The sequence below is a fragment of the Pyrgilauda ruficollis genome, unplaced genomic scaffold (assembly GCF_017590135.1).
Source record: "Pyrgilauda ruficollis isolate IOZ18807 unplaced genomic scaffold, ASM1759013v1 scaffold34, whole genome shotgun sequence".
Lineage (NCBI taxonomy): Eukaryota > Metazoa > Chordata > Aves > Passeriformes > Passeridae > Pyrgilauda > Pyrgilauda ruficollis.
This window is the reverse complement of record NW_024524822.1, coordinates 615601-639228: the sequence shown is the minus strand read 5'-3', so window position 1 is coordinate 639228 and position 23628 is coordinate 615601. Positions and strand designations below refer to the sequence as shown.

Below are 23628 nucleotides of genomic sequence, written 5' to 3'. Positions count from 1 at the left end.
TAATACTTCAGCAGATTACATCTTCAGCAAGGCTCTTATAGTCTGTCCTCCTTTGTCCCACACAATCCCTTTGCTCCACAATGAATCCACAGGAGCAAAAGTGGAGAGACTTTTCTTTTGGTGATGAACAGCAGCTTGTAATCTTTTAAGTTCAAATCCTCTTCTGTCCAAAACATGTTGTTGCTGAGGCTTGGGCAGTTTGGAAAAAAAAAAAAAAAAAAAAAAAAGATGAGCAATTTACTTTTAATTTTTTCTCTTACTAAGCCTGATTATTGTTTTAATTACCCATTGTTATTGTTTGTGACCTTCCACTAGAATTGTTCAGTGTGAGTTTAGAAAGATTCCTGCTTTTATGTGCAGAGGGTGTGACTGGGAGGAAATGTTTGTTCAGATGGGTGGAACCACTTATCTTTCTTGTGCTTGCTTTGTGGGACATTCATCTTTAGTGAATGCTGCAGGGTCACTTACTGAACTGTTTATCATCTCCAGAAAGAAAACGGTGTTTAAGATTCAGCAGATTGAACTGGCTGTTCCCCTAAAGCCCCCAGGTGATGCTGTTGACTGGGGTGGAGAGCTTGAACAACACAAAGTACCCAACTTACAGCATTTAGGAAGAGAAGGAATCCTAAAACCATGGAATGGTTTGAGTTGGAAGGGTCCTTAAAGCCCATATTCTGCAGGCTAAACATCCCCAGTTCTCCCAGCCTGGCTCTTTAGAAGACACCAGAAGAAACTGGAGGGGAGGGACTGGGTAAGCCTAAACTCCAGAGAAGCTTCCCTCTGGAAACAAAATCTTTTACATTGGATTGTGCAATACAGCCATGAGGCAGGAGCTGAATGAGCTTTCATGAATGAACTATCAAAATTGTCCCTCTCTGATTTGTCGTTAGTGCATTTCTGGTTTGTGTCTGGAGGAGTCAGGGGTTGATGGGATGCTGGAAAGCCAACACTGCCAATTTGGAGTTTCTGCCTCCAGTGGGCCCAGTGCCTCACCCATGATGAACAGGCAGTTCAAATGCTCCATGTTCCAAACCTCATTTCCTAATTTAAATGCTTTTTTAAAAGCTCTGGTTCAGTGTTTCATTTCTCTTGGCCCTGGTGTAGGAGGGACAGGAGCACTGCACTGTCCGAGCCGCAGCGGCCATGCGAGGCAGCAATGCAAAGCACTCTTGGTTCCTTACAAATTCCATGAGGCCCACTGGAGATCAGAGATGGGAGGTGTGTGAGGAACAAGTATTCCAGGGAGCTTTAGAGGTGAGCAGCTTCACCTCTGTGCTACAGACCTGTGTGTCACTAAGGAAAGGATTTTCAAAGGAGTCGCTTTGCCTGATGCTGGTATTTTGTGGGTACACTTTGGAAGTGTCTGATAGCTGAGGTTGTGTCTCTGGCTTTTTCAGTAAGGAGAACTATACAGATACATATTTTTTAATGATCTGTGCACCTACTTAGTTTCTTAATATTAAGTACCATTCAGTTTTTAAAAAACAATTGCAAACGGTTTTATATTTTAGTCATTATTTACATTTTATTTTTTTAGGGCAGGGAAGAAACAAATATGCAGAGGGTTGACTTCTTAAAAATAATTACTAAAAATAATTACATTACTTGATATACAGGTTAGATATTTCTTATTTATTTAGACGTCACCAGTTAAAAAATCTATCTGATGAAAATAATGTAGATAAAGGCAGTAAAGCTGTCAACTGCAAAAGAAACCACTGTGCCATTTCAGACCATGCACATTTGGGAACAGGTTCATGTTTCAGCTTCTTAAAACCATCACCTCCTGTTTTAATGAGCAGCATGCTTGTTGGAAATAAACTGAACTTCCAGGGGGGAACCCAAATGAATAATGTCCCACTTCTCATTAGAATCTCATTAGTTTTGCAGTTATGAGGTATAAATCAAAAAACATAAGCAAAACCAGCAGTCCCTAAAACACAGGGCTGTTCAGATTGCTGCTAATGGATGTCTGGCTCCTTTACTTTATGTCAGGCTGTGGTTGGAATTCAGCAGGATACTGTGGGGTTTTTAGGCTCGGGCTAGTCTGTATCGGTTCCTACTCACACGGCTGTGAAGAGGTGGGAATTCTGCTGCCAGTGCATTCCCGGGGGTTTGCATCTGCAGCCTCTTTGGGCACATTTGACTTGGCCGGGGGAAGATGCAGTTTTAAAGAATTTCTGCTACAATTGTGAAAAACATCTTTTAAAAGGCTTAATTAAAACTTTTGTCTTGAATATGTATTGCAACACAGTGATTTTAATTTTAGTGAAATATGGGCATTGTGAAATGACAGAGATCTGAAAATGGGCATGAAAATAAAGGAAACTTTCAATGTGTTTCCATCACACAGTTTTTGCAAGCTTATGTTAAACCAGATCATCGCAGATGCCGAGCTTGGGGGTTCATGTAACTGCCCGGGGTGTCCATTCCTTTCCATTCCACGGGGTTTGGTCTTCCCTGGATATTTGGAAAATCTGGATTAGGCCTTCTTTTCCTGCTGTGTTTTTTAAGCCAGTTGGAAGCAGGAAGAACTCACCATCTTCACTGCAGACTCTGATTTCTGGGGCAGGTCCTGAGTCACTGGGCTATTGTGGCAAAGGTGCATCTGTAGGAATAAGGGCCTGGCAATAATACCAAACACAAAGTAGGTCAGTAGCAGCCTCATTTCCCAGCTCCCTGCAGTAGCTTCAGTGGTCTAGAGTAGAAAAAAAATTCTCTTGCTCTAAGAGAAAGATTGAGAAAGAAGTTTATTTTTAAGGCTGAGTGTGGTGCTGTGTTACCTTCCCACTTCTGCAACCTATTCCATTGCCTGGCATGGGCCAAACCCCTTCTGAAATTACAGATGCAGGAACAGGCTGTACTCTGCAGCAGGTAAAGCACAACCCCACTCAGAGAGCAACAATCCGAGGGACTGCTGCCTGTGCTGGGGTGGTGCAGTGAGAGCCTGTGCTTGGGCTGCTCTGTCCCTTGCCTGTCTGTCCTGGCTGTGGGTCCTGTCCCTCCTCAGCCCCCAGTGCTGTTTGCTGGGTGCTGCTGTTACCCAGCCCCAGCCCACGCAGACGGCTCTCGCCTGTGGAGCTGTTCCATGGCCAGGCCTTCGGGACAAAGCTCCACGTTGGCTTTTTGTGGTTGTGTCTGCCTAACCACATGGCTTTTATGGTAAATATAGGAGAGAATGTGTAGAGCAGTTCAAGGAAAGGAAAATATCTCTAGTTGAACCAACTCCTATGGAAAATCCATTCCCATTTTTAGTGTTACAAGCAAAAGACAACCTGCCTGCATTCATAATACCCAGTAAATGTCGCTGTAGAAAGGGGCACCTTTAATACCAAACATTGACTCCCTGGGCCCAAACAAATTTAATAGCTAAGATTGGAGGGCACATGCAAGCCTGTTCAAAATCTGCTGTAATTTGACACGAACATTGATTTCCTGCCAGCCTGCAAATGTAGGTCAGGAAAAACAGGTACTTGTTTCTACAACTCTCTGATGGCTGTGCTAGAACTTGCGGGAGTGTTCTGCTGTCTTTTTTTTCTTTTTTGAAAAAGATTTGCATTGATTTATAAATCTTTAAATTTAGGAAGGCAAACCGGTCTTTTCATTTTTTTCCAGAAGTGCTTCATTCTTTCCACAATACGTGTTTCGAAGTCTGAACCCTCTCTTACTTGGAGACTGAGGGAGAAGGAGAGGGAAGCACTCGCCAGTTTGAAATGTTTTACATTTTTGAGAGCAGCACAGGCTGCAGTAATGAGCAGTGTGAGCCCTTCCCTCCGGAGTGCCCTGGGATGCCGCGTGGCCTCATTAACTTGGCTGCTCCAGGAACAGATTGAAAGCTGCTATTTTCATGGATATTGTTTAAAACTTGGCTGCAGTGATGAGGTGGGGAGGGAGAAAACAAACAAGGGAGAGAGCAAGAAAAAGAGCCTTAAGGCTGATATTACTCTTTTTCTAGTTGCAGATATGGAAAATGTTACAATTTTGCTAGGATAACATCATTTTGGCTTTGATATTTTCCATTTGGGATGTTTGCTTTACGCCTGCTGAGTTTAACTTGGATTGAGATGAGGAACTTGTTCAGATTTGAACATAGCTCTGTGAAGTCTCTCTTGGTGGTAGGTTAAAAATAGAGCAGTTTTGCATTATTTTTTTCCCCTGCTGTGGCCTAGATGAGGTGCAAAAAGAAAGACTTTGCATTGTACGTGCTGCCTCCTGGTTTTCATTCCCTCCTGAGCACAGGACACACTGCTGTTGTGTCTCCTCTGGAGGAGCTTTAAGCCAAGTGGCAGCTTGTCCAAGGTAGGGCTGAGGGAAGATGGGACACCTGGGCACGTCCGTGAGTTCCTCAGAAGGGTGTGCACACGGATGAAGTTTGTCACTCTGTTCTGTCCCTGTGGATCTGTGATGGGGTGGGGAGTGTTTCACTCTGCCTTTAGCCAGGAGTGGGGCTCTAGGTCACCATTGAACCCTGTCTGAAGTGTTCTGTGGAGAAGCAGGGGAGGGGATTCTCCCCAGAACTGGGCTGTGAGGGGGCATGTTGCTCAGAAGAAGATCAGAGTTGTCCTTGTGCTAAGCCCTTTGTCCTCCCCATTCTCTGCTGAAATGGCACAGTCAGGCACTTCCTGGGGCGTCAGTGGAGGTTTGGGGAATTCAGAAATTTGGACAATACAGTCGAGACTGTGGAGAATCTCAAGCTTTCTGTTAGAAGCACCAAAAACCCTGAGCTGGAAGGGACCCCTCTGGGATCATCAAGTCCAGCTGCTGGCCCTGCACAGACACCCCAACAATCCCACCCTGTGCATCTCAGAGTGTTGTCCAAACGCTCCTGGAGCTCTGGCAGCCTCAGGGCCACTTCACACGTTTGATGGGCACTGAAGGGTTTTCACATTTGGATATTATTCGGCCTTACCTTCCCACTGCCCCTTCCTCCTCCTCCCCACCCTTCACAGAAACACCATGTTCTCTCCTTAGTCAAACCAGCACATAGGAGTGAATGGCCTGAAGTCAATGGCACCGTGGTCACCAGTTCTGGTCAGTGGAGTCCTGTGTGGCCTTTGCCTCCAGAGCACACTGAAGGGGAGTGACAGATTGTCCCAGCCTGTGTCCCCAGGGCTCAGGGAGCCTCACCTGGGAGGGAAGGGCTGCTTACCTACCTGCTTTCTGCTTCACTTCTGGGAATGACAGCCCTATGAAATCTGCACCTTGCAATAGTGATTAATTTTGGTTTCAGGTACTGCATTTTAATTAAAAAATTCAAGTACTGGGTAGTTTGAATTTCTTACACTAAATCAGTAGAGACTTCTGCTGTGCTGTAAGTAGGAAAACAGACACTTTGATGAAGGAGGGCACAGACTGTTAATGGTTTTTGTCCTGGTTATCCCTAGGGTGACGGACCTGTGCAGCTCTGCTGGCAGGGATGAGCGGAGTGCGCTGTGGGGAAGACATCCCCGACATGAGGAATACAAAGAGGGGCAAACCTTTGAATTTTGCAACCTACTGAAGCACTGTCCTCGTTTCACATGAGAAAATACCTGCCCTCTGTAACTGCTGTTGGTCATGACCCATCCACAGACAGGGTTACTGTGAGCTGAGCTGTTCCCTCGGGTACCCGGGGCTGGAGCTGTCTCTGAACGTGGGACTTGCTGAGCTTCCAGCAGCTGAAGAACAGCTTTTGCTGCTGTATTGTGCAGATGTGAGAGCAAGCCTGGTGCCATCTGACCAAAGCTTTCATGTTTGCAGATTGTTTCTTCCCCGGGACCAAGTGAAAGGAGGGTGCTGGAAATGCTTTTGCAGGAGCATCATTTGCCGTTGTAGATCAATACAGTTTGAACCGTCGGTTCTATGCAGGAATCCCTTCTTTTCCCCCCCGGATTGTTTGCCCAGCCCTGCCGCGGCCGGGGACTCTCCGATGGCACAGGATCAGATGGATTGTTGCAGTGTCTGAGGCATTGTCATTGTCCTGAGCTTGGCTTCTGATGCTGCGTGCGGCCGCGAGCGGGGGAACGACAGATGAGCCGAGGCTTCCCGGGCGCGGGCAGCGCATCCCCCAGCTGTTTGGAAGAATTGAGGGAGAGAAAAAGGAGAAAGGCAGATTATCCCATTATGTTTACAGGGCATCGGTCACACAAACAATGACTGTCCTCTTTGACAAGAGGATTGTTTAATTAGTTAAGGGTTTGATAAAGAGATGAGTGAACATACAGTGCTCTGAAGGCATCTGCCTTTTAGTACAGCAGGCACGTCCTCCCTGCCAGCCCTGGGCTTTTCCTTTCTCCCGAGGAGCACCGGAGGTCTCTAGAGCTCTGTTCCAAGTCTCAGAGCTGCTTACTTTGAGCATATTAAATTGAATTTCTGTTATCTGAGAAGCAGAATTATGATTTAGCTGCCTGTGAACTAGTTCTGAGCATTCAGAAAGAGAGGCAATATGAGTTATACTTGGAAGCACGTCTTTTTTCATGTCTGTATTCTAGTATTACTAGTCCTCTTATCTGTTACAGTTTTTCCCTTGCTCCTTTCTTCTTAATTTTTAATCTGTGACAAGCGTTGCCAGTCAAATCCCACAGACTCTGAACTGAACCAGAATGAGAATCTGTTTAAAGAGGTAATTAATTCAGCATAGGCAGGTGGGTGTGAAGCAGTGGAATTCCAAGTGTGTGCAGTGGCTGTGGGTACAGTGTTACACTGGCTTCACCTTGCTTCTGAATTTGACCATAAAATCCAATTTGAGATACACCAGTAATGAAGTAAAGAGTGGATTTAACTAGTACATTGTAATGTTGGTGTTAGCATTGATTCTCATCTGTGTAACTCCTCAAAAGCAAGGAGTATACAGAATTTAAATCAATATTCAGTACTTCAGAAAATATTCCAACTAAGCCATAAAATATTTATGTTTAACATCCTGCTGAACTTGAAGTGGTTTGCTTGGGTTTAAATTGGCATCTGCCTTTGTACCCTAATACAAATAATTAAACACAAAACATTCTGGGTAATAAGAAATAATGTAGAAATGCAATTCTTTAAATGAAATCTACAATCTAAAAATGTTTTGTTGCTGTATCTTACTCTCAAGCCAACATTAGAAGCCACTTAGTATCTGTATTATTTTTTAGGGTGTAAGCCTCCTTTTGTTTTTTTTTTTCTTGGAGACTTTTCACTCTTCATAGTGTTCTGTGGCCCCAGCAGAAACCCTGCTGCTCTATCAGAGCATGTGTCATCAGCTGTTTGACCACAGCCAGAGAGGGGCTGGAGGAAGCATTTTAAATTCACAGGGGGGTTGTGCATCAAGATGAACGGTCCAGCATTGGGGACAGACTGCCATTGTGGCTTCCAGTTACTGCCCTGGCCATCGCCAGCTCCCTCTGTGTGTGCAGAGCGGGCAGAGTGGGGAGGTGTGCCCTGTGTCAGCGTCCTGCCTGCTCCAGGCAGGGACAGCAATGCCAGTGATGGAGCTGGGGGAAGCTGAGGGCCAAATTCCTCCCTCTCAGACACCAGGATTGTTCTTTTAGTGTTTTTAGTGCTTAGTTCTTAGTCCTAGTGGGCTGCAAATGTGTCCCAACTCTAAAATAATCTGTATAAAATAAGCCTTTCTCCAGGTTAATGAAAATGTACAAACTTAGCTGCAGCGTGGAACTGAGAAGATGTCATCGAGGCACAGACACTGCTCTTGGGGCCCCTTTCTGCTCATTCTTTACCCCTCAGTGTGGGGCTCAGAGTGCCCCAGGGGAGCTGAGCAAGGACTTTACAGCTGACCCCTGCTGCTTGCAGATCTCCCGGAAGTTTCTGGAGTCCCAGGCTGGTGCCTCACTTGTTACCCAGAGAGGTTGTGGGCTCCCCATCTCTGGAAGTGTTCCAGGCCAGGCTGGATAGGGCTTGGAGCAGCCTGGGATGGTGAAAGGCATCCCTGCCCATGGCAGGGCTGGAAGAAGATGAGCTTTAGGGTCTCTTCCAACCCAAGCCATTCCATGGTTCTAAATTCCTATTACAGCTTCCTAGGGTGATGCACAGCATTCTCCCACTAAATACCAACAGCCTTCAATTTCTGTCAATGAGCAGCTTTCCTCTTGCTGCCACCACCCTGTGGTGTCTCTGGTTCAGGTGACTGCTGCCACAGGCTGCTTCTCTCTTCCTGTTTTCCACAGACTTAAGCTAAAAGAGGTGGCAAAAGGAACCTTGAAAGAAATTCAGGTCGAGTGTCTCATCAGCACAGGATGCTGCTTCATGCTCTTGTACCAGCGAAGATCAAGTTCCTCTTTGGTAGGAGCTGTGCCAACTTCACCACCCACACTTTGACAAAGGGTATTGTTTTACCATTTCAAGTGATTAATAATTCTTAGGAGGTTGCAATTTTCTGTTTTCAGCATGTCGCCTCTGATTTCCTCTTTGTGTCCCAGAGGCTTTGGAGAAGCTGAGTGGCACAGTGAGGAATGTGCTTGTGCAACCAGGATTACCTTCACCGAGTGGGGGATGTTGCTGTTCTTCCTAATCCAGCCCTATTTGAGAATAGTCAGTGGCTTCCTCAGCCACCAACTAATGTTTTCCTTAATTGCCATCAGGCTGTGAGAAATTTCCTCTCCGAAACTGAGTTTAAATAACAATTTTCCTGCACTTTATTTCCATTGTTAGCCTGAGAGAAGTCCCTGAAGAGGGATGGCAGCAGCCCAGGGTTGTACAGAGCCTGGGGAAAGGATCTCCTGCAGAGGTGCAGTCAGGTCATCACTGAATCCAAAGTGACCTCAAACAAGATGAGGAAACACATAGGACAGCGACAAGCAGCAGAGCTGGATCTTTTCAGCTTGTGCCTTTCCTCTTTCTTGCCTTTCTTCTGGGATCTCTCTTCATCATGCAGGGAGAGCTGTGCTGGGGCTTCCTCCTACTCTGCTCTGTGCTGCATCTCTGGCATGGAATATAGACAGGAGAAACATTGCTGTGCTGCTCACATTCATACAGCTGTCAAGCTTCCATGCCAGCGTGTGGCCATGAAAGAGATGTAGTGTGAGCAGTGGGGAGCCAAGGAGATGCAGCAGGACACCCTTGTGTTGTGGCTACATCCAGAGCACCCAGCACTGCTGCCATCCCATCCTTTGGTGGCCCTGTGCACCATGCAGCCTGCCGGGGGCTCAGGGAGGAACCCAAGAAGCTGATCTCTCATACAGCTGAGATGTGCTGATAACAGCACGTGCTATCCTGGTCCTTCAGAGCCCACCACGAGCAGGTGTCACCCAGCATCACCCCAGCAGTGGGGCTGGCTGGGTTGGTGATACCAGAGGAGACACCAGGGCTCCCTTTGGTTTGCTTTTCAGCCCCTGCAGTTTCTGGTAGGCATCTGCTGATGTGGGGAGTGAGGCAGGAGAGAACCACAGGGTGAGATCTCTCTCCAGTGGTTCCTTTGATCAAGTGAGGACTTGTGTATTCGTCGTGCTTTACAGCAGAGGTGCTCTTGGCTTTGTGGCAAGACACAAACTATCTTGAAGGAGCTGACTTGCTGTGCTGTGAACAAGTGAATTAGATTACAGCATCCCAGAACAGACATGGCATTTCATGTCTAAATGCAAAGGGGAGGAATCCCAATCTTGCCAGCAGTTGCCCACAATTTTGCTGTTTCACTTTGAATTTGTTGCCAGTTGTTCAGATGCCAAATCATTTGGCAGCCAAAAGTCAGATATCCCTGCCCATGCCTAAAGGAGAATAATATGTTGTTTCTGACATTTGTATTATTTTATGGGTCGATTCATCACTACTTAAAGGGTTTTCAAAAGGTGGTTAAAACTATGCATAAACTGTAGTACTTTCTGAAAAATTACAGCATGATTGTTGCAACTCTAACTACAGCTAATAAGAAATCATACTGAGAAAACACATGCCTTTCAGGTAAATAATGTTTGTGGACGTGGAAGAGTCCAAAAGCTGGGCAAGGCTGCATTTTTCACAACTTCTGAAGACAGTGGTAGAGACCTAGGTCTGTAACTACTGAGATCTCTTGATCTGAGCAGATGTTTCACAGTGGCTGTGCATGTCACTGCTCAAAACACTTGTGAAAATAAACCTGAGCCTTTGAACTGGAGACTCTGTTCCCCAGTCTGACCCAAATGTTGGGGGTGAGGCTGGAGGAGGCTGCAGGGTAAACCCTTTGCTTGTACATTGTAAGGAGAACCAAAGGGCGAGGAGGAGGCTGCTGGACACCTATCTTCCAGGCATGTGGGAAAACCTGGCTCCCTACCCAGGAGCTTCAGGAGTGGTTTCTCTGTGCTGGCCTTCCAGGAGTGCTGCCAGGAGAACGAAACTGCAACTTCAAGACTCTCCTTCAGTATCATCTTCTACAAACTTGATTACGAACCAATAACCCTTGTAAAAGCCATTTATGCCACCAAAGGTGATCTTGTTAATCCCACTGGTGGCTTAATTGATCGCTGCACACAGAACCTGCTTCCCTAGCCCTTTACTTCCTGAAAAAGCTTAGAGAAGACCTCTAGATCTGAGCTTAGAAGGTCTCTAAGCTTGTTCAGGATGTAAAGCGTGAGGAACAACTACCCGTGAAGGAGTTTTGAAAGGAATTTATTATCAGGCATGGTGGAGATAACACTGACATGGCTTGGGAAGAGATAAGAAGTCAGTGCACAGTGTGTGGTGAATAATGTGACTTGGCTTTGTCCTGACCTTGTGGGATTGGACACTATTCTGGCTCTCCAGCAGAATGTTGTTTCTCTTGCTGTGGGTGTGAGTGTGAGGAAGTGCACAAGGAGAGTATGGTGCAGGTACTGGCTTCATGCTTGACAAAGACTTATTTGAATTTGATAAGCAGCCTTAATTGACCTTGAGGTCACCTGGTGATGACAGTGAAATTAAACTTTTTCAGGAGGAACAAGAGGGAACAGGGATATTGCATGGGTGTCAGTCCCTCAGGTGCCAGCAGGCGGGATTGCCCAGGACAGAGCTCTTATCAGAGGGTGGGGAAACAAAGCCACCAGTGCATTGTAAGGCATGATCTTGTAACAAGAGTTACTGGTCAAGGTCTCAGACTAGCAATCAGTCATCCCTTAATTTATATTCCAACTAGAAGTCAGGATCTTCAGCCACAAACAAAGCCACTGTCTCCTGCAGCTGTTCAGCCATCACCAGATGTTGCAGCTGATCGGTGCTGCAGCTCCCGCCTCTCCACCCTCCCTGTCCTCCAGCATTCCTCTCCTTGCTGCCATCAGCAACGAGGATACTCCCTGCAGGACAGGGGAGGACTTGTGGGCAATGATGTGGGCAAAAGGCAAACAGAAATTAAAAAACTTGTTACTAAAACAAGTAGCTACTCGTTGTTGACCCCATGTATCAGATCTCAGGGAGAAAAAATCTGAAGGAGATCTGAGTTAAACATGACAAGAACCTGGAAATTAAAATGCCAATAGCTTGTGGAACTTCTGAATTCTGGCACGGTTTCCAAGGTGGAGTAGCAGTGTCTGTGAGAAGCAAAGGAGCTGCCCGTGCCCCTGAGGGTGGCCTGGGAGCTGTGCAGGCTGCAGGGCCGCTGGCTGCTGAGGAGCTCCCGGCCACGGTGGAAGATGAGGAGCTGCAGACAGTTGGGATCTAAGGGATTTGCTAGTAACAGGGAAAACAGAGGAAATGGTGATTTGAGAGGAAATCCTCGGATTATTGTGCTTTGATTCAGGGTTAGACATGGTCTGGAGTGAAAGTGATCAAGGAGAAATACACGCAGTGGAGCTTCAGCTCCTGTGAGTGAATCGAAAGGCAGATAAGGGAGAGAAACAGATTAGGATGGAGAAAATTTAGCAGATTTCTAAAATTACTCATCCAGCCTGTAAAAGCTTTTTGTTTAGTGTTACGTCTACATCTGGAGGTATTCAAGCAAAATCCTGGGGAGAAGGAAAGCTTCAAGACTAATAAAAATAAATAAAAAGAAGGCGGCAGAAAAAAGGTACTTTTATCAAAGACAAACCTTCCTCCCTCCCTTCTTCTGTAAATGCCATGATTCATGAAATTCTCTCTGTTTCACCTGGGAATTTGCTGGAGCATGTGTCAGTCAGAAGGTGATTGCATTTACTTCACTTTTACGAACACAGCTGTACTCCCAAACCTGTGCAGTGGGGATGTGACTGCAGAGTGTCTGTGGGTGATCCCTGGGGACACCCCCCAAGGTGTGGGATTCATCCAGAGGTGAGCTCAGCCCGTGCCCCTTTGTCACTGCTCTGACCCTTCCCAGCAGCTGCACTCAGACATTCGTACCTTGCTGTGTGTCAGCCCAGAGCCCCGTGGTTTTGTACAAATCCTTTCCTCCACTGTTCTCATTAATGTGCCAGAACTGTGAGCTGAGCCCTCGGGCGGGCAGGCGCCCAGCCAGCTGTGCAGTCCTGGCAGGGCAGGGTGGGACAAACATCTGGCGACATGGCTGCAGCTGCCTGGCCATGGCCACTGCTGCCAGACTCTGGAGGATGCCTCATGCTACAAAAAAAAAAAAAAAAAAAAAAAAAAAAATTAATATGAGGTATAATAAAGATTCCTCAGCAGTCTAGGAGGGAACATTCAAACACTCCGTGAGAGAGCTCTGGACAGATGTTGGTAACACTGGCTTAACACTGCTGCCTAAACTTGAAATCCAAGTCCTGGGAGCAGTGAAAGCATCTGAAGAACTCACACTGATGCAACCCTGGCTCTGTTTGGGAAGTGCTGAAGTCCTACATTGAGTCCTCAGAGGAGTTGTGCTCACAGTGTTAACAAAGCTGTTCTAGGATGGGAAAAAAGCAAGCCAAGTAAGCTCTTCTAATGTGAGAGAGCTCAAGAGAGACTGAGTTGTCAGCATTTAAAGTAATTCTGCTGGATCTCCTCATAAGAAGGATTTACATGTTACTATTATAATCACTCTGATTATTTAATCCCCTGACATTTTAAAGTTTTCCAAATTTTTCTATATTATAGTGGTTTTCAGTAGCAGCCAAAAATTTGAATGAAATTCGTGAAGTGTCTTCAACTGAGCTATTTTTCTGTTTGCTGAGAATTTTTGTCTACACTTTGATTCTGGCAGAAATCCTGAATTGCCTATTTCCAAAGTTGTTCCTTGTTGTTTTTTTGTTTTTGTTTTGTTTGTTTTGTTTTTGTTTGTTTTTGTTTTGTTTTTATTTTTAAGGTCCTGGTTTGAAGGTGAAATGATCCTTTGAGATTGTTTCTCCTGAAGTGCAGACCCTTTGATAGGCTAAGTATGGCCTGCATGGGTTTGAAATAGCTCTAGAAAGTGCCAGTCTGTTCAGCACCTGAGCTCTCTGTGCCTTACCCAGGGTGTGCTGTCACCTCCTCACAGCCTTCCCTACAGAAGAAGCAAGAATCAGAAAAATGTAGACAATAACAAGACTGAAAATCAACCTCTGAAGTTAATACATCCCAAACTATCAGGTTTCTATTTCACTGTTGCCTGTACACAGAATTTTCTGTACTTGGTGTTCATTATTCCCGGGAGCCTTCCCGTGCAGCACAGCAGGATCAGGATGCTGTGCCTTGGTTCAGCAGGGTGCGTGTCACTGGTCACAGCCAGCGCCTTGGGGTGTCTGTGTGTTCCACGCTGGGGGTTGGACACGTCAGACATGTGACCAAGGTGTGTGTGGTCACCTCCCTGTCATTTGCCAGTGCCAGGCTGCCCTGGTGGAGGGGGTGGCACAGAGCCCCCCGGCAGGCACAGTTCCTGTGCCGTGCTCGGGGGCAGGGAGGGGTCACAGTTGCTGTGTGACATGGGTGGCATGCAGACTGCTGAGGAAATCTTGCATCAGGAGGGTGGGAGTGGAAGGTGTGTTTCCTTCCAGGGATGATTCCCTCAGGTGGATGAGGGGTCTCCTCACAGGTACAAACCTTTCAGAAATAAGGGAGAGGATGGACGCTGCCTGCAGGGAGCTGGGTAGTGCTGGGAGATGGAAAGGATGATAAATTCCAGGGGTTTTAGGTCACCCGGGGGTTTAGGTGAGCCCGGAGACAGGAGAGTAGGGCATGTCCCTGTGCAGGGTGTGCGCGGCTCCCAGAGCAAACCCGGGGCAGAAGGGCCTGCTGTGATCAGTGTAATTTTACAGAAATACCTGAGCAGACAGATAGTGTTAAGTTCTGAGCTATTAGTGCAGCAAAGGGAGCCCGGCCCCGCGCGGGTTTGTCACCAGAGGGTGCCAGAGCCCCGCGGCTGCTCCGCGCACCGGGGAGCGCACGGGGAATGCACCGGGAGCGCACGGGGAGCGCCCCGGGGAGCGCACCGGGGAGCGCACCTGGGAACGCACCGGGGAGCGCACGGGGAACGCACGGGGAGCGCACCGGGAAGCGCACCGGGGAGCGCACCGGGGAATGCACCGGGAGCGCACGGGGAACGCATGGGGAGCTCACGGGGAGCGCATGGGGAGCTCACGGGGAGCGCACGGGGAATGCACCGGGGAATGCACCGGGAGCGCACGGGGAGCGCATGGGGAGCGCACCTGAGCCCGAGCCCGCCGAGCCTCCGGGGCTGCGGCACCGCCAGAGCCGCCCCAGCGGCAGCACCGTCCTGGCAGTGCTGCCCGGAGCCACTCGCGTGTGCTGGTTGTGTCCAGGGTTCGCTTTCCAAGTGGCTGGAGGTGACTGATGGGTAAGAAAAGTGAAATGAGCAGGGAGAGCTGGGTCGTGGAACTCTGCAGACATGCAGGGAGATACATTCTTTGGTATCCAGGGCTTCCTCCAGGGGTTCAGGTTGTACTTATGCCCTGGGGTCACATAAATTTGCTTTTTGATATTAGGAACTTGGACAGGAATTCCATAAAAAATACATTCCTGTCAAGCTGGCGGGCTTCACCATGCTGAGGGGACAGCCTTGAAAATCCAACAGACTCTGACAGACATCTGTTGATGTTTTGTCAGCTGCTTTCCAGTTTTAATGTCTGAGCTAATGAGGCAGAGGGTGTTCCCTGGAGCACTGTGGCTCTGCTGGCTTCTGCCATGAGTGTTCTGCTTTGAACCTTCAGCGCTTCCAGTGAATCTTATTATGGCATGAATGGTGGGAAATTATTAACTTACTCCCATAAATTATCGAAAGTCAATAATCATTTAATAAAAATTCCATTCAAGTGAAGTGATCTCCTTAGAATAAGCTCCAATCAAATGAATTTATACAGGAGGCAGGGTTGTGTCCTGGCCCCTTTGCTTCTGTGGTGCTAGTGGTCCTGGTGGTCCTGAGCAACCCTGTCCAGATGGGAGCTTGTGGAGCCCTGCTGGTTTCAGGGCCCTGGAGGGGAGGGAACGTAGCCTGGGGTTCTTCACACAGGCCCAGAGTCATGGCAGGCACTGGCTGAACACTGCCTGGTTTGAATTTTCTTTTTTTTTTAATTTTTTGTCAGTGGTTTTTTCCATATCCTTATCACAGCAAAGTGATGTTTCTATTTCTGAGTAGTTAAAGATTTATGTGATAATGGGAAATCTGTAAAATTAGGTGGAACTGCGATTTGCATTTCAGCCTGAGGTGCAGAGGGGCTGCAGCCTCTTCATCACTTCTGCCCACTCTGAAAGAACATATGCTACAGGCACAGCTTGTGAAAGGGCTTGGTAGGCAGGTCATTTGTGACACACACTGCAGCCTGAGATACCAGAATTTAAGAGATTTTGAATGGTGTAGCTTAGCTGGGACATTGTGAAGAATGAAGCTTGTATGAAGTTTGTGAAGAATGAATGCTGGGTTTGTAACTGATGGGAGCTAAATTGAAGCTAAACTGGGTTTGAGTACAGAATCCAAAGTCTGTAAAAGCCAATGAAAAGGCACCCATGATCTTCAGAGGATGCTTTTGCAGGCACTCCTAGGACTACAGCTCCTTCACCCACCTCCTAACTCATGGTTTTTCTGGGGAGGGGTCCATGACACTGGAAATTTCAGAGCAATGTGCAGCTTCCTCCTGAGGGGCAGCTCCGATCTCTGCTCGCCAGCTCAGGACATTCTGTGATATCTTTTTTAGGTGTGTGTGCCTGTATGTTCTGTAACACCAAGGCAATAAAAGGAAGGTGTAAAAATGTGAAATAGGCTTCAAAATCCCCGTATGAAGACGCCTACAAATAAGTACTGCTTTGCAGTGTTTGTTTTCTTGTTTCTAAAGATTTAAGTTACTCAGTTACTCTCACTTCACATTTTCAAATATTTTCCATACCCAGGCAGACTAGAAGCCTCCTTTTTTGTTTTGGGGACATTTTCTGAGAAGAGATAAGATTTTTTATACAGTCACTTCATCACGTTTCTAAGCATTAAGGGAAGCACCAGCTCAGGCAGAGCTTGAGATACCAACCCAGAGCTGATCCAATGGAGAGTTAACAGACTGTCAGGAGGGAGACTTCCTGCTTTTCCCAGCATGGGTCAGGAACACCTTGTTCACTCCAGCCCAACAATGGCCCTGCTTGAACTGAAATCACTCAGAAGGAAACCAGTGGCCCACAGTTCCCTGTCTGACAGTGGCTGTGGCCTCAGCTGTTACTGAGAAAGCAGAATGGGAGCTCTGTTCATACCATCCCCATCCACCTGGGGGTTGATTTGCCCCTGGGGCAGGTGTGAGCTACAGGCAGGGCAGGTATTAGACACTGTCCATCCATCCATCTATCCATCCATCCATCATCCTTCCATCATCCATCCATCCATCCATCCTTCCATCATCCATCCATCATCCATCCATCCATCCATCATCCATCCATCCATCCATCCATCCATCCATCCATCCATCCTCCTGCCTCAGCACGGTGTTAGTCAGGCTGTCTGTGTGCACCCTTAGCTCTTCTGGCTGGAATACAAACCAAAGCAGTCCTGCATGGCACCAGCCATGATCTTCTTGATCATCACCCACCCCTCCACACTGATCACAGCATCCTGCAGGACTGAGCACATGCAGTTAATCTTCTCCCTCTGGACACACTTGATTTAGACCTAATGGAAATAGCTACAAACTGGATCCTGACCCCAAAAATAGCAGACAAGGAATGAGAGAATAGCCTTTTGAATAGAAAACAATGGAATTACATTTCATGTTAATTCCTGAATTACTCTCATAGGATGTCAAAAAGCAAGGCTTGAGGGATTTCAGGTCATGTCAAGGTCAAAAGAAGCCCCAAGGAGAAATTGTGACTTTTTTTCACTGTTCAAAGGAATTGAAGTGCCTCAAAGTGTCTTCTGGTGAGAAACTTCTGCTGTAGTAGAAGCCCCGTCTTGGGGCTTGTTAGAGCTGCTCTAGATCTGGCTGTGACCCCAGGATGCTGCTGAGAGGGAGGCTTTGGTTCCCTGTCCCCCAGGAGTCCTCAGGTCTTGCTGGGATTCCCATACAGTGATTTTTGAAGGGAATGTCCTGAGATCCAGTCCAAGCTCTGCCATCTGCCCAAGCCTGTGTTTGTTGGTTACTGTGGTGGGGTCCCGTGGGACACAACCTGGAAAGCCACTGCTTGTCAATGGGGAAATTCTTCCCCTTTGCCCAACTGCTGAGCAGAGCCAAATTCTTCAGAGTCCTTGACCATGAATCTGCCATTTCAGTGGGTTTGTGTTTTTTGACAGATCATGGATGAATTACAGCCCTTTTTGTTTTCTAGGAGACCAATGGGGTAAAGTGTGTTTAGGCTAAACATATTTGTTCCATCTTTGGTATCTTCTCCTCATACATGCCTGGGTGGTTTTTTGTTTTGTTTTGTTGGTTGTTTTTTTTTTTGTTTGTTTGTTTGTTTTTGAGCTAAAGACCTTAAAGAAAGCAGGGGCCCTTTGCTTGCACAACATGTTGAGGTTAATTCTGACCCTATGGATCATATCCACAGCTGCTTGCACTTGGCAGGTTTCCTCCCAAAGATGACTCTCCCACTGCCTGCTGAGAATCCAAACCTTTGGAATGGCCCTGAGCAACATACACCTTGTGCTAGATGTGGGGAAGAGACTTCCAGAGTCACAGATCATCTGTGGAGAGCAGGAGGCTGTTCCTGGGAGGCCATCTGGATGCGCTGCTTGTTCTGTGTTGTGTCCTGCTCCCAGGGGCCTGGCTCCACAACAAACCCAAGGTGCTGCTGTGCCTCCAGCCAGCACAGGGACTTCAATCACTTGTTGTTATTGCCTCTCTGTTTGTGTTTTTCTAAGCATTTGTGTTCCACCAGCACACTCAGAGTGAGTGCTCTCGAGGGGGAATTTCCTTCCTGGTAAACAATCCTGCAGTGTGATTCAGCAGGAAGGATGTGGTGGTTAAGGCACTGGACTGGGATTTGGGAGACAGGGGTTCTGTTCCCAACTCTACCACAGTCAAGATGCGATGATGAGTGGAAGGGCAAGCAAACAAAGAGGAGGAGCTGTGTAGCTGTGGCAAAAACACACTTTTACATGGCCTGTTAGTCCGGATTGGGGTTAGGTAGGTCTGGGGTTTGAAGAGAATCATAGAATCTGCTGAGTTGGAAAGGACCTCAGGGTCATCGAGTCCAACTCTTCACCGTGTGCAGGAGTTTTGTTTGGCTACTCAAGTGAAGACATTAGGGACTCCTGTTTGTGCAGTTCAAATCTGGAACTCAGCTGATTCCAGGAACCCAGCTGTGTTTTTAACTCCATGTTGTTTTACCTTCCATGGGCTCTCAGATGCCACTTTCCAGGGCTTCTTGGTTGACTCCATTCAGTTTCCCAATGCATTCTCTGATCTTCAGGCACATGTCCTATGGCTCCTACACCAAGTTGCACATGCATGTAGGTTCTCCCCTCTCCTGCTAAATTCAAGGACAACAGACCACACACAAGATACTCTTTTTCTCACACAGGGTGAAGCTCCTACAGTTTGACAGTAACTCTACATTCTCTTTCCAGAAACAAGAGCTTGAGCTGCATCTCTGAGTTTAGACCTCCAACCTCAGCATCCTGATCTGGTGCTGCCTTTGGGAGGATGAATCAGGACAGTTACTCAAGTGATCAGCCCACGGGTGAGTTTTCATTCAGCATTATTTGCTTTCCATTTATTTTCTTACTGCTATTGGAGAAGAATGCTGAGTCACAAATAAAGCAAAACATGTGAATCAATGCCAAATTGCATGCCATAAAGATTATTGGATCTTTGAGGTTTCCTGTCCATATCTGGGTATCAGCATTCTTAGAATTCTAGTCCAGGTTGAAAATTTTTCTAGCAATTTTTTTTCTGGAAGTTCTCACCAGTTCAGAAGAACACAGGGATTTTATTACTGTGTTAGACAACTCATTCTGCTATTTGCCATTACTTAGTTTTCTCATTAATTGCATTGGTAATTGGTTACCCTTTGCAGTAAGGGAAGATGTGCACACACCATTGTCAGGTATGTCGCGTCAAGTCCGAGGGTCAGGGTCCCTGCTGGAGAGATTGGATAGACAGGAATTTGTTACTTCTGGCTCAGACCTGCCATAAATTTGCTCTCTTCTTTCATCCCCATCTTTGGCTGTGGGAGCTCAGCCTCACCGAGTGCTGCTGGCAGTTTGTGCTGGGACAGGCGGATGCCAGGGGCTGTGCCTGCGGCCTCCCAGGCTCTGCTCAGCCTGGGCTTTTTTGGAAGTGTCAAGGGGCATTCTTAGCTCTGACGTGAGGGCTATTTTTTGACAGTTCCCATTGTTCCCCACTCTTTGTTCATGGGTGAGGTCTTTTTGTCTGAGGCCTTTGTCAGAAATAGAGGCTGTTAGGAGAGCTGTCTGCTCACAGGTTGGGGGAGTTTTCTTTTGTTGTTGAGTCCTGAGAATTTCTTTCTTGCTTTTACAGACTTGCTTGGGCAAACTTGCCCAGACAAATGAGGGGATTGCTGGGATCTCCCCTTGCTGGGCCTGCAGGGAGAGGGGTCCTCAGAGCCACCACCCATGTGCCCTGCTCTGGCTGTCTCAGGCCACATGGCTGGGGCAGAGCAATTTGGGGTTTTGAACATCTGCCTACACTAAAGCCCTCACCATTGTCCATGGGTTTGAATCTGGGGCTCAAAAAGAGAAAATTTTAGAAAAATTCCTGTGGTAGTATGAAATATCTACTCTCTAATACTCAGCACGTACTTTTGTTACTGTGAACAGGTGATGATGACACATCAGGATGTCATGGAGATTCATGAATCATCCACAGAAGGACCTAGAGGCTGGGTTTGGGGAAAAAGACATTCAAGTCTCTGTAACACATCCTGGGTGCTCGTGAGAAACGTCTGGTCAGAATATTCATAGATTGCTCATTGCAGCCTTCTTTTTTGTAGGTGTAATAAATGCTGTGGTTTGAGTTCAGATCCACTCTCTAAAACAGGCACAGGAATGAATCTGTCCAGAGGGACTAATTTTCAATGTATCACTTATGTACATTTTACACCTCCTGTTGAAGTGCTTAGTCCTGGTTGCTCTTGGAGTCAAGTCCTGGGTTAGACAGGTGTGATCGCTGGTGATTTATATCCTGACTGAGGATAAGGATCTTCCGATCTGGACCTCCATTTGTTCAGCTTCCAGCACCACCTATTGAGTTTAACATTGTTGGTTCATTTCATTCTCTGAGTTGCCACTGGAGCTATACTTAGAGAGGAAGGATATTATAATCTTGTGAAAGATTAAAATACTGTTACTGTAATCCAGCTGGAAGGGGAGACCTTTTCTCAGGGTGAGAGACAGCCAAGGTTTTTCCCATTCTGTCCTCCCCTTACATGCAGGAAGGAAGTACGGGCAAAGGCCCCCTGAGCTTCCTGACGGCTCGGGAGCGCGTTTCCAGACACAGCCCTCTCCTCCATCCATCACAGCCGGCCAAACAATCGCCAGCGCAAGGGGAAAACACCCGGCCGGGATAAACACCGGGAGCAGAGCTTGGGGACACAGCCTGGGGACACAGCCTGGGGACACAGTCAGGGGACACAGCCTGGGTGCAGAGCCTGGGTGCACAGCCTGGGAGCACAGCCTGGGAGCAGAGCTTGGGGGCACAGCGTGCGGACACAGCCTGGGGGCACAGCCTGGGAGCAGAGCCTGGGGACACAGCCTGGGGGCACAGCCTGGGAGCAGAGCCTGGGGGCACAGCGTGGGGACACAGCCTGGGAGCAGAGCCTGGGGACACAGCCTGGGAGCACAGCCTGGGTGCACAGCCTGGGGACACAGCCTGGGAGCACAGCCTGGGGGCACAGCCTGGGAGCACAGCCTGGGAGCAGAGCTTGGGGACACAGCCTGGGAGCAGAGCCTGGGAGCAGAGCTTGGGGACACAGCCTGGGGACACAGCCCGGGGGCACAGCCCGGGGGCAGAGCCTGGGGGCACAGCCTGGGAGCAGAGCCTGGGGACACAGCCTGGGGACACAGCCTGGGGACACAGCCTGGGGACACAGCCTGGGAGCACAGCCTGGGGACACAGCCTGGGGGCACAGCCTGGGAGCAGAGCCTGGGGACACAGCCTGGGGACACAGCCTGGGGACACAGCCTGGGAGCAGAGCCGGGGGACACAGTCAGGGGACACAGCCCTGCAGCCCAGCACCAGCCAGCTCCTCTGAGGCTGGGCCTGGCAGCAGGCACTGCACGTTGGCTGCCCTTCCTTTTATCGCTAAGTATCTGAATAATCAAAGTTCCCCTTCAAAGAAGCACCTCAACAAATCAGAAAGGGATGAAGGGAGGCAAAGGGCTGATGTTTGCTGAGGAGCTGCTGTGCTGGCAGGTGGTGGGGCCTGGGGCCAAGGAGGTGCTGGGGATGCTCTGGGGTGCAGAGCACCCTGGCTGATGTGTGGGTCACTGTGGGTGCTGGGATGAGGCAGAGCTTTCTGTCAGCTCTTCAGGGCAGTGCTGAGGCAAAGCCATCTGTGATGCCTTAAGGAGGGAGGAACCCTCCTTAAGTCAGGTGGGGGCTCACCTTTGGCTGGATCACCTTTGCTGAATAGGATTCTATCCAAGAAGAGGCTCAGATCAGGGATCTTTTTCCCTGTATCACTGCTTTTGTTTAAGTGCTACATTAAAATATTTGGGTCATATTTGCAGATCTCTCTGCTCTGTAACCTGTTTTTAATCATTCATTAAACCAACTATTTGGGTTTATATTTTTCAGTTTGGCTTTAGTATCCTCACAAACTTGAGCTGGGAATTTCTCCCTACAAGTTCCTGAAGCGGGGTTGTAGTGAGGTGGTGGTTTGGTCTCTTTTGCCCTGTGCCAGGAGACAGGCCAAAAGGAAACAGCCTTAGTTGCAACAGGGAAGGTTCAGATTAGATATTAGAAAAATTTTTTTCACTGAAGGAGTGGTCAGGCTCTATGCTGACTACATGCAGGGGCACCTCCTCTTCCCAGCTAAATGTGCCTTTCTGGGGTTCTTTCATTCCTTCTCATCTGTTTCACATTTTTATTGTCCTTTGTCTGGGCTTGCAGCAGGCGTGGGGTGGGCAGTAATCTCCTTAAATGCTTTTACAACACTCTGCAGGGACACAAATAATTTTTTATTTAAGGTCTATAAAGAATGCAGGATTATGGAACCCTTATTTTAAAGCTGAAGGTATTTCTGCAGTGCTAACACTTATTTTTAAATCTATCAGAAATGCACATAAGCAACAGCAAGTGAAAAAGAAAAGGTAAGAAGTTCCTGGGGATGGGATGGATAATAAACAGCAGCCCTGGCTGCATGGTTATGAAAATATTAACCCAAAAAATTTACCCATCTGGCCTAGAGCTAGAGAACAGCAGGTTTCCCCATGCTCAGTGCTGGGTGTAGATGCTGGAAGTTGAAGCTGTCAACTTTAAAATAAAAGAAGCCAAACTCAGCAACCTGGTTTCAGGTCCTGCTGCAGACCCCAGTCCCCAGCCTGCTGGTGGCATTTGGTACTCTCATTTCCCTGTTTGGGAGAGCATTAATCTTCCCCTTTGTGAAGCTGTGTGACTGTACTCATGTTAATAGCAAAAGTGCTCATGTTAATAGCATGCAGCATTTTAAAATTTCCTTCTAGAAAATAAATGATTGTGTGTTTGCTTGTCCTGGACATCCTGTTTGGGAGGAGGCACCACTGGAGTGGTCATGGGTGTGATTCTGCTCAGGTCCTTCATGCATTGATCTCATCATTATTTCATTAACCTAATGAAATAGGTTAATGGTTATTTCATTAACCTAATGATGCCCTGTGACAGCAAGGGGTTAAAGAAGAGACAGGACTGTAATTTGTTGGCAGTGTCCCATGAAGTCCAAGAATGCCAGCTGGAGATGAACCCACAAGCAATGAGGGGAACGTGGTACCCTGGAACAGGCACTGAGGGGGTTGTGTCAGGACACTGGGCTGGAAGGACTGGGAATTCTCAAAGAAGGGAGGGCAGGCAGGGACTGCCAGCCTGTCCTGACATGTGGCTGTTGTGGTTCATGGCTCAAGGGAAGTCTTGGGACTGCCAGAGTCTTAGAAAAGACAAAGAAATAAGCTTGTGATGGTAAGTGCTGTTTGCCCAGGGATACAAAAACACCGTGTACCTGGGAAGAATCATGTTTAGATTGGATATGTGGTCATACAGCAGAAACTGATGGATAATGAAAGAGTTTTCCAGGAATTGCCTGATGGTCTCTACATTCCTCTTTGCAAAAAGGCATGGAGTGTAACAGCTGCTTCCACCCACTCTGGTTCTTTCACATAAATCTAGTGAAGAAAAGGGTCAAGTTAGATCCAACTGTCCCAAATACCTTCCCAAACCCTAGCAAGGTTCAGGTAACAAGCCTTGG

General features: G+C 47.6%; 1 protein-coding gene across 10 annotated transcripts in view; it reads left to right on the top strand.

Moving 5' to 3' along the window:
* EXD3 (exonuclease 3'-5' domain containing 3) overlaps positions 1–23628 on the top strand; it is a 248383-nt gene that overhangs the window by 34010 nt on the left and 190745 nt on the right. For all 10 annotated transcript variants that reach the window (XR_005955746.1, XR_005955745.1, XM_041474913.1 and 7 more), the window contains one exon: positions 18797–18909. Coding sequence is in view for 7 of the 10 variants with exons in the window: in XM_041474913.1 (XP_041330847.1) it covers positions 18873–18909 (37 nt within the window). In the remaining 3 variants the exon portion in view is untranslated. The remainder of the gene's footprint in view (positions 1–18796; positions 18910–23628) is intronic.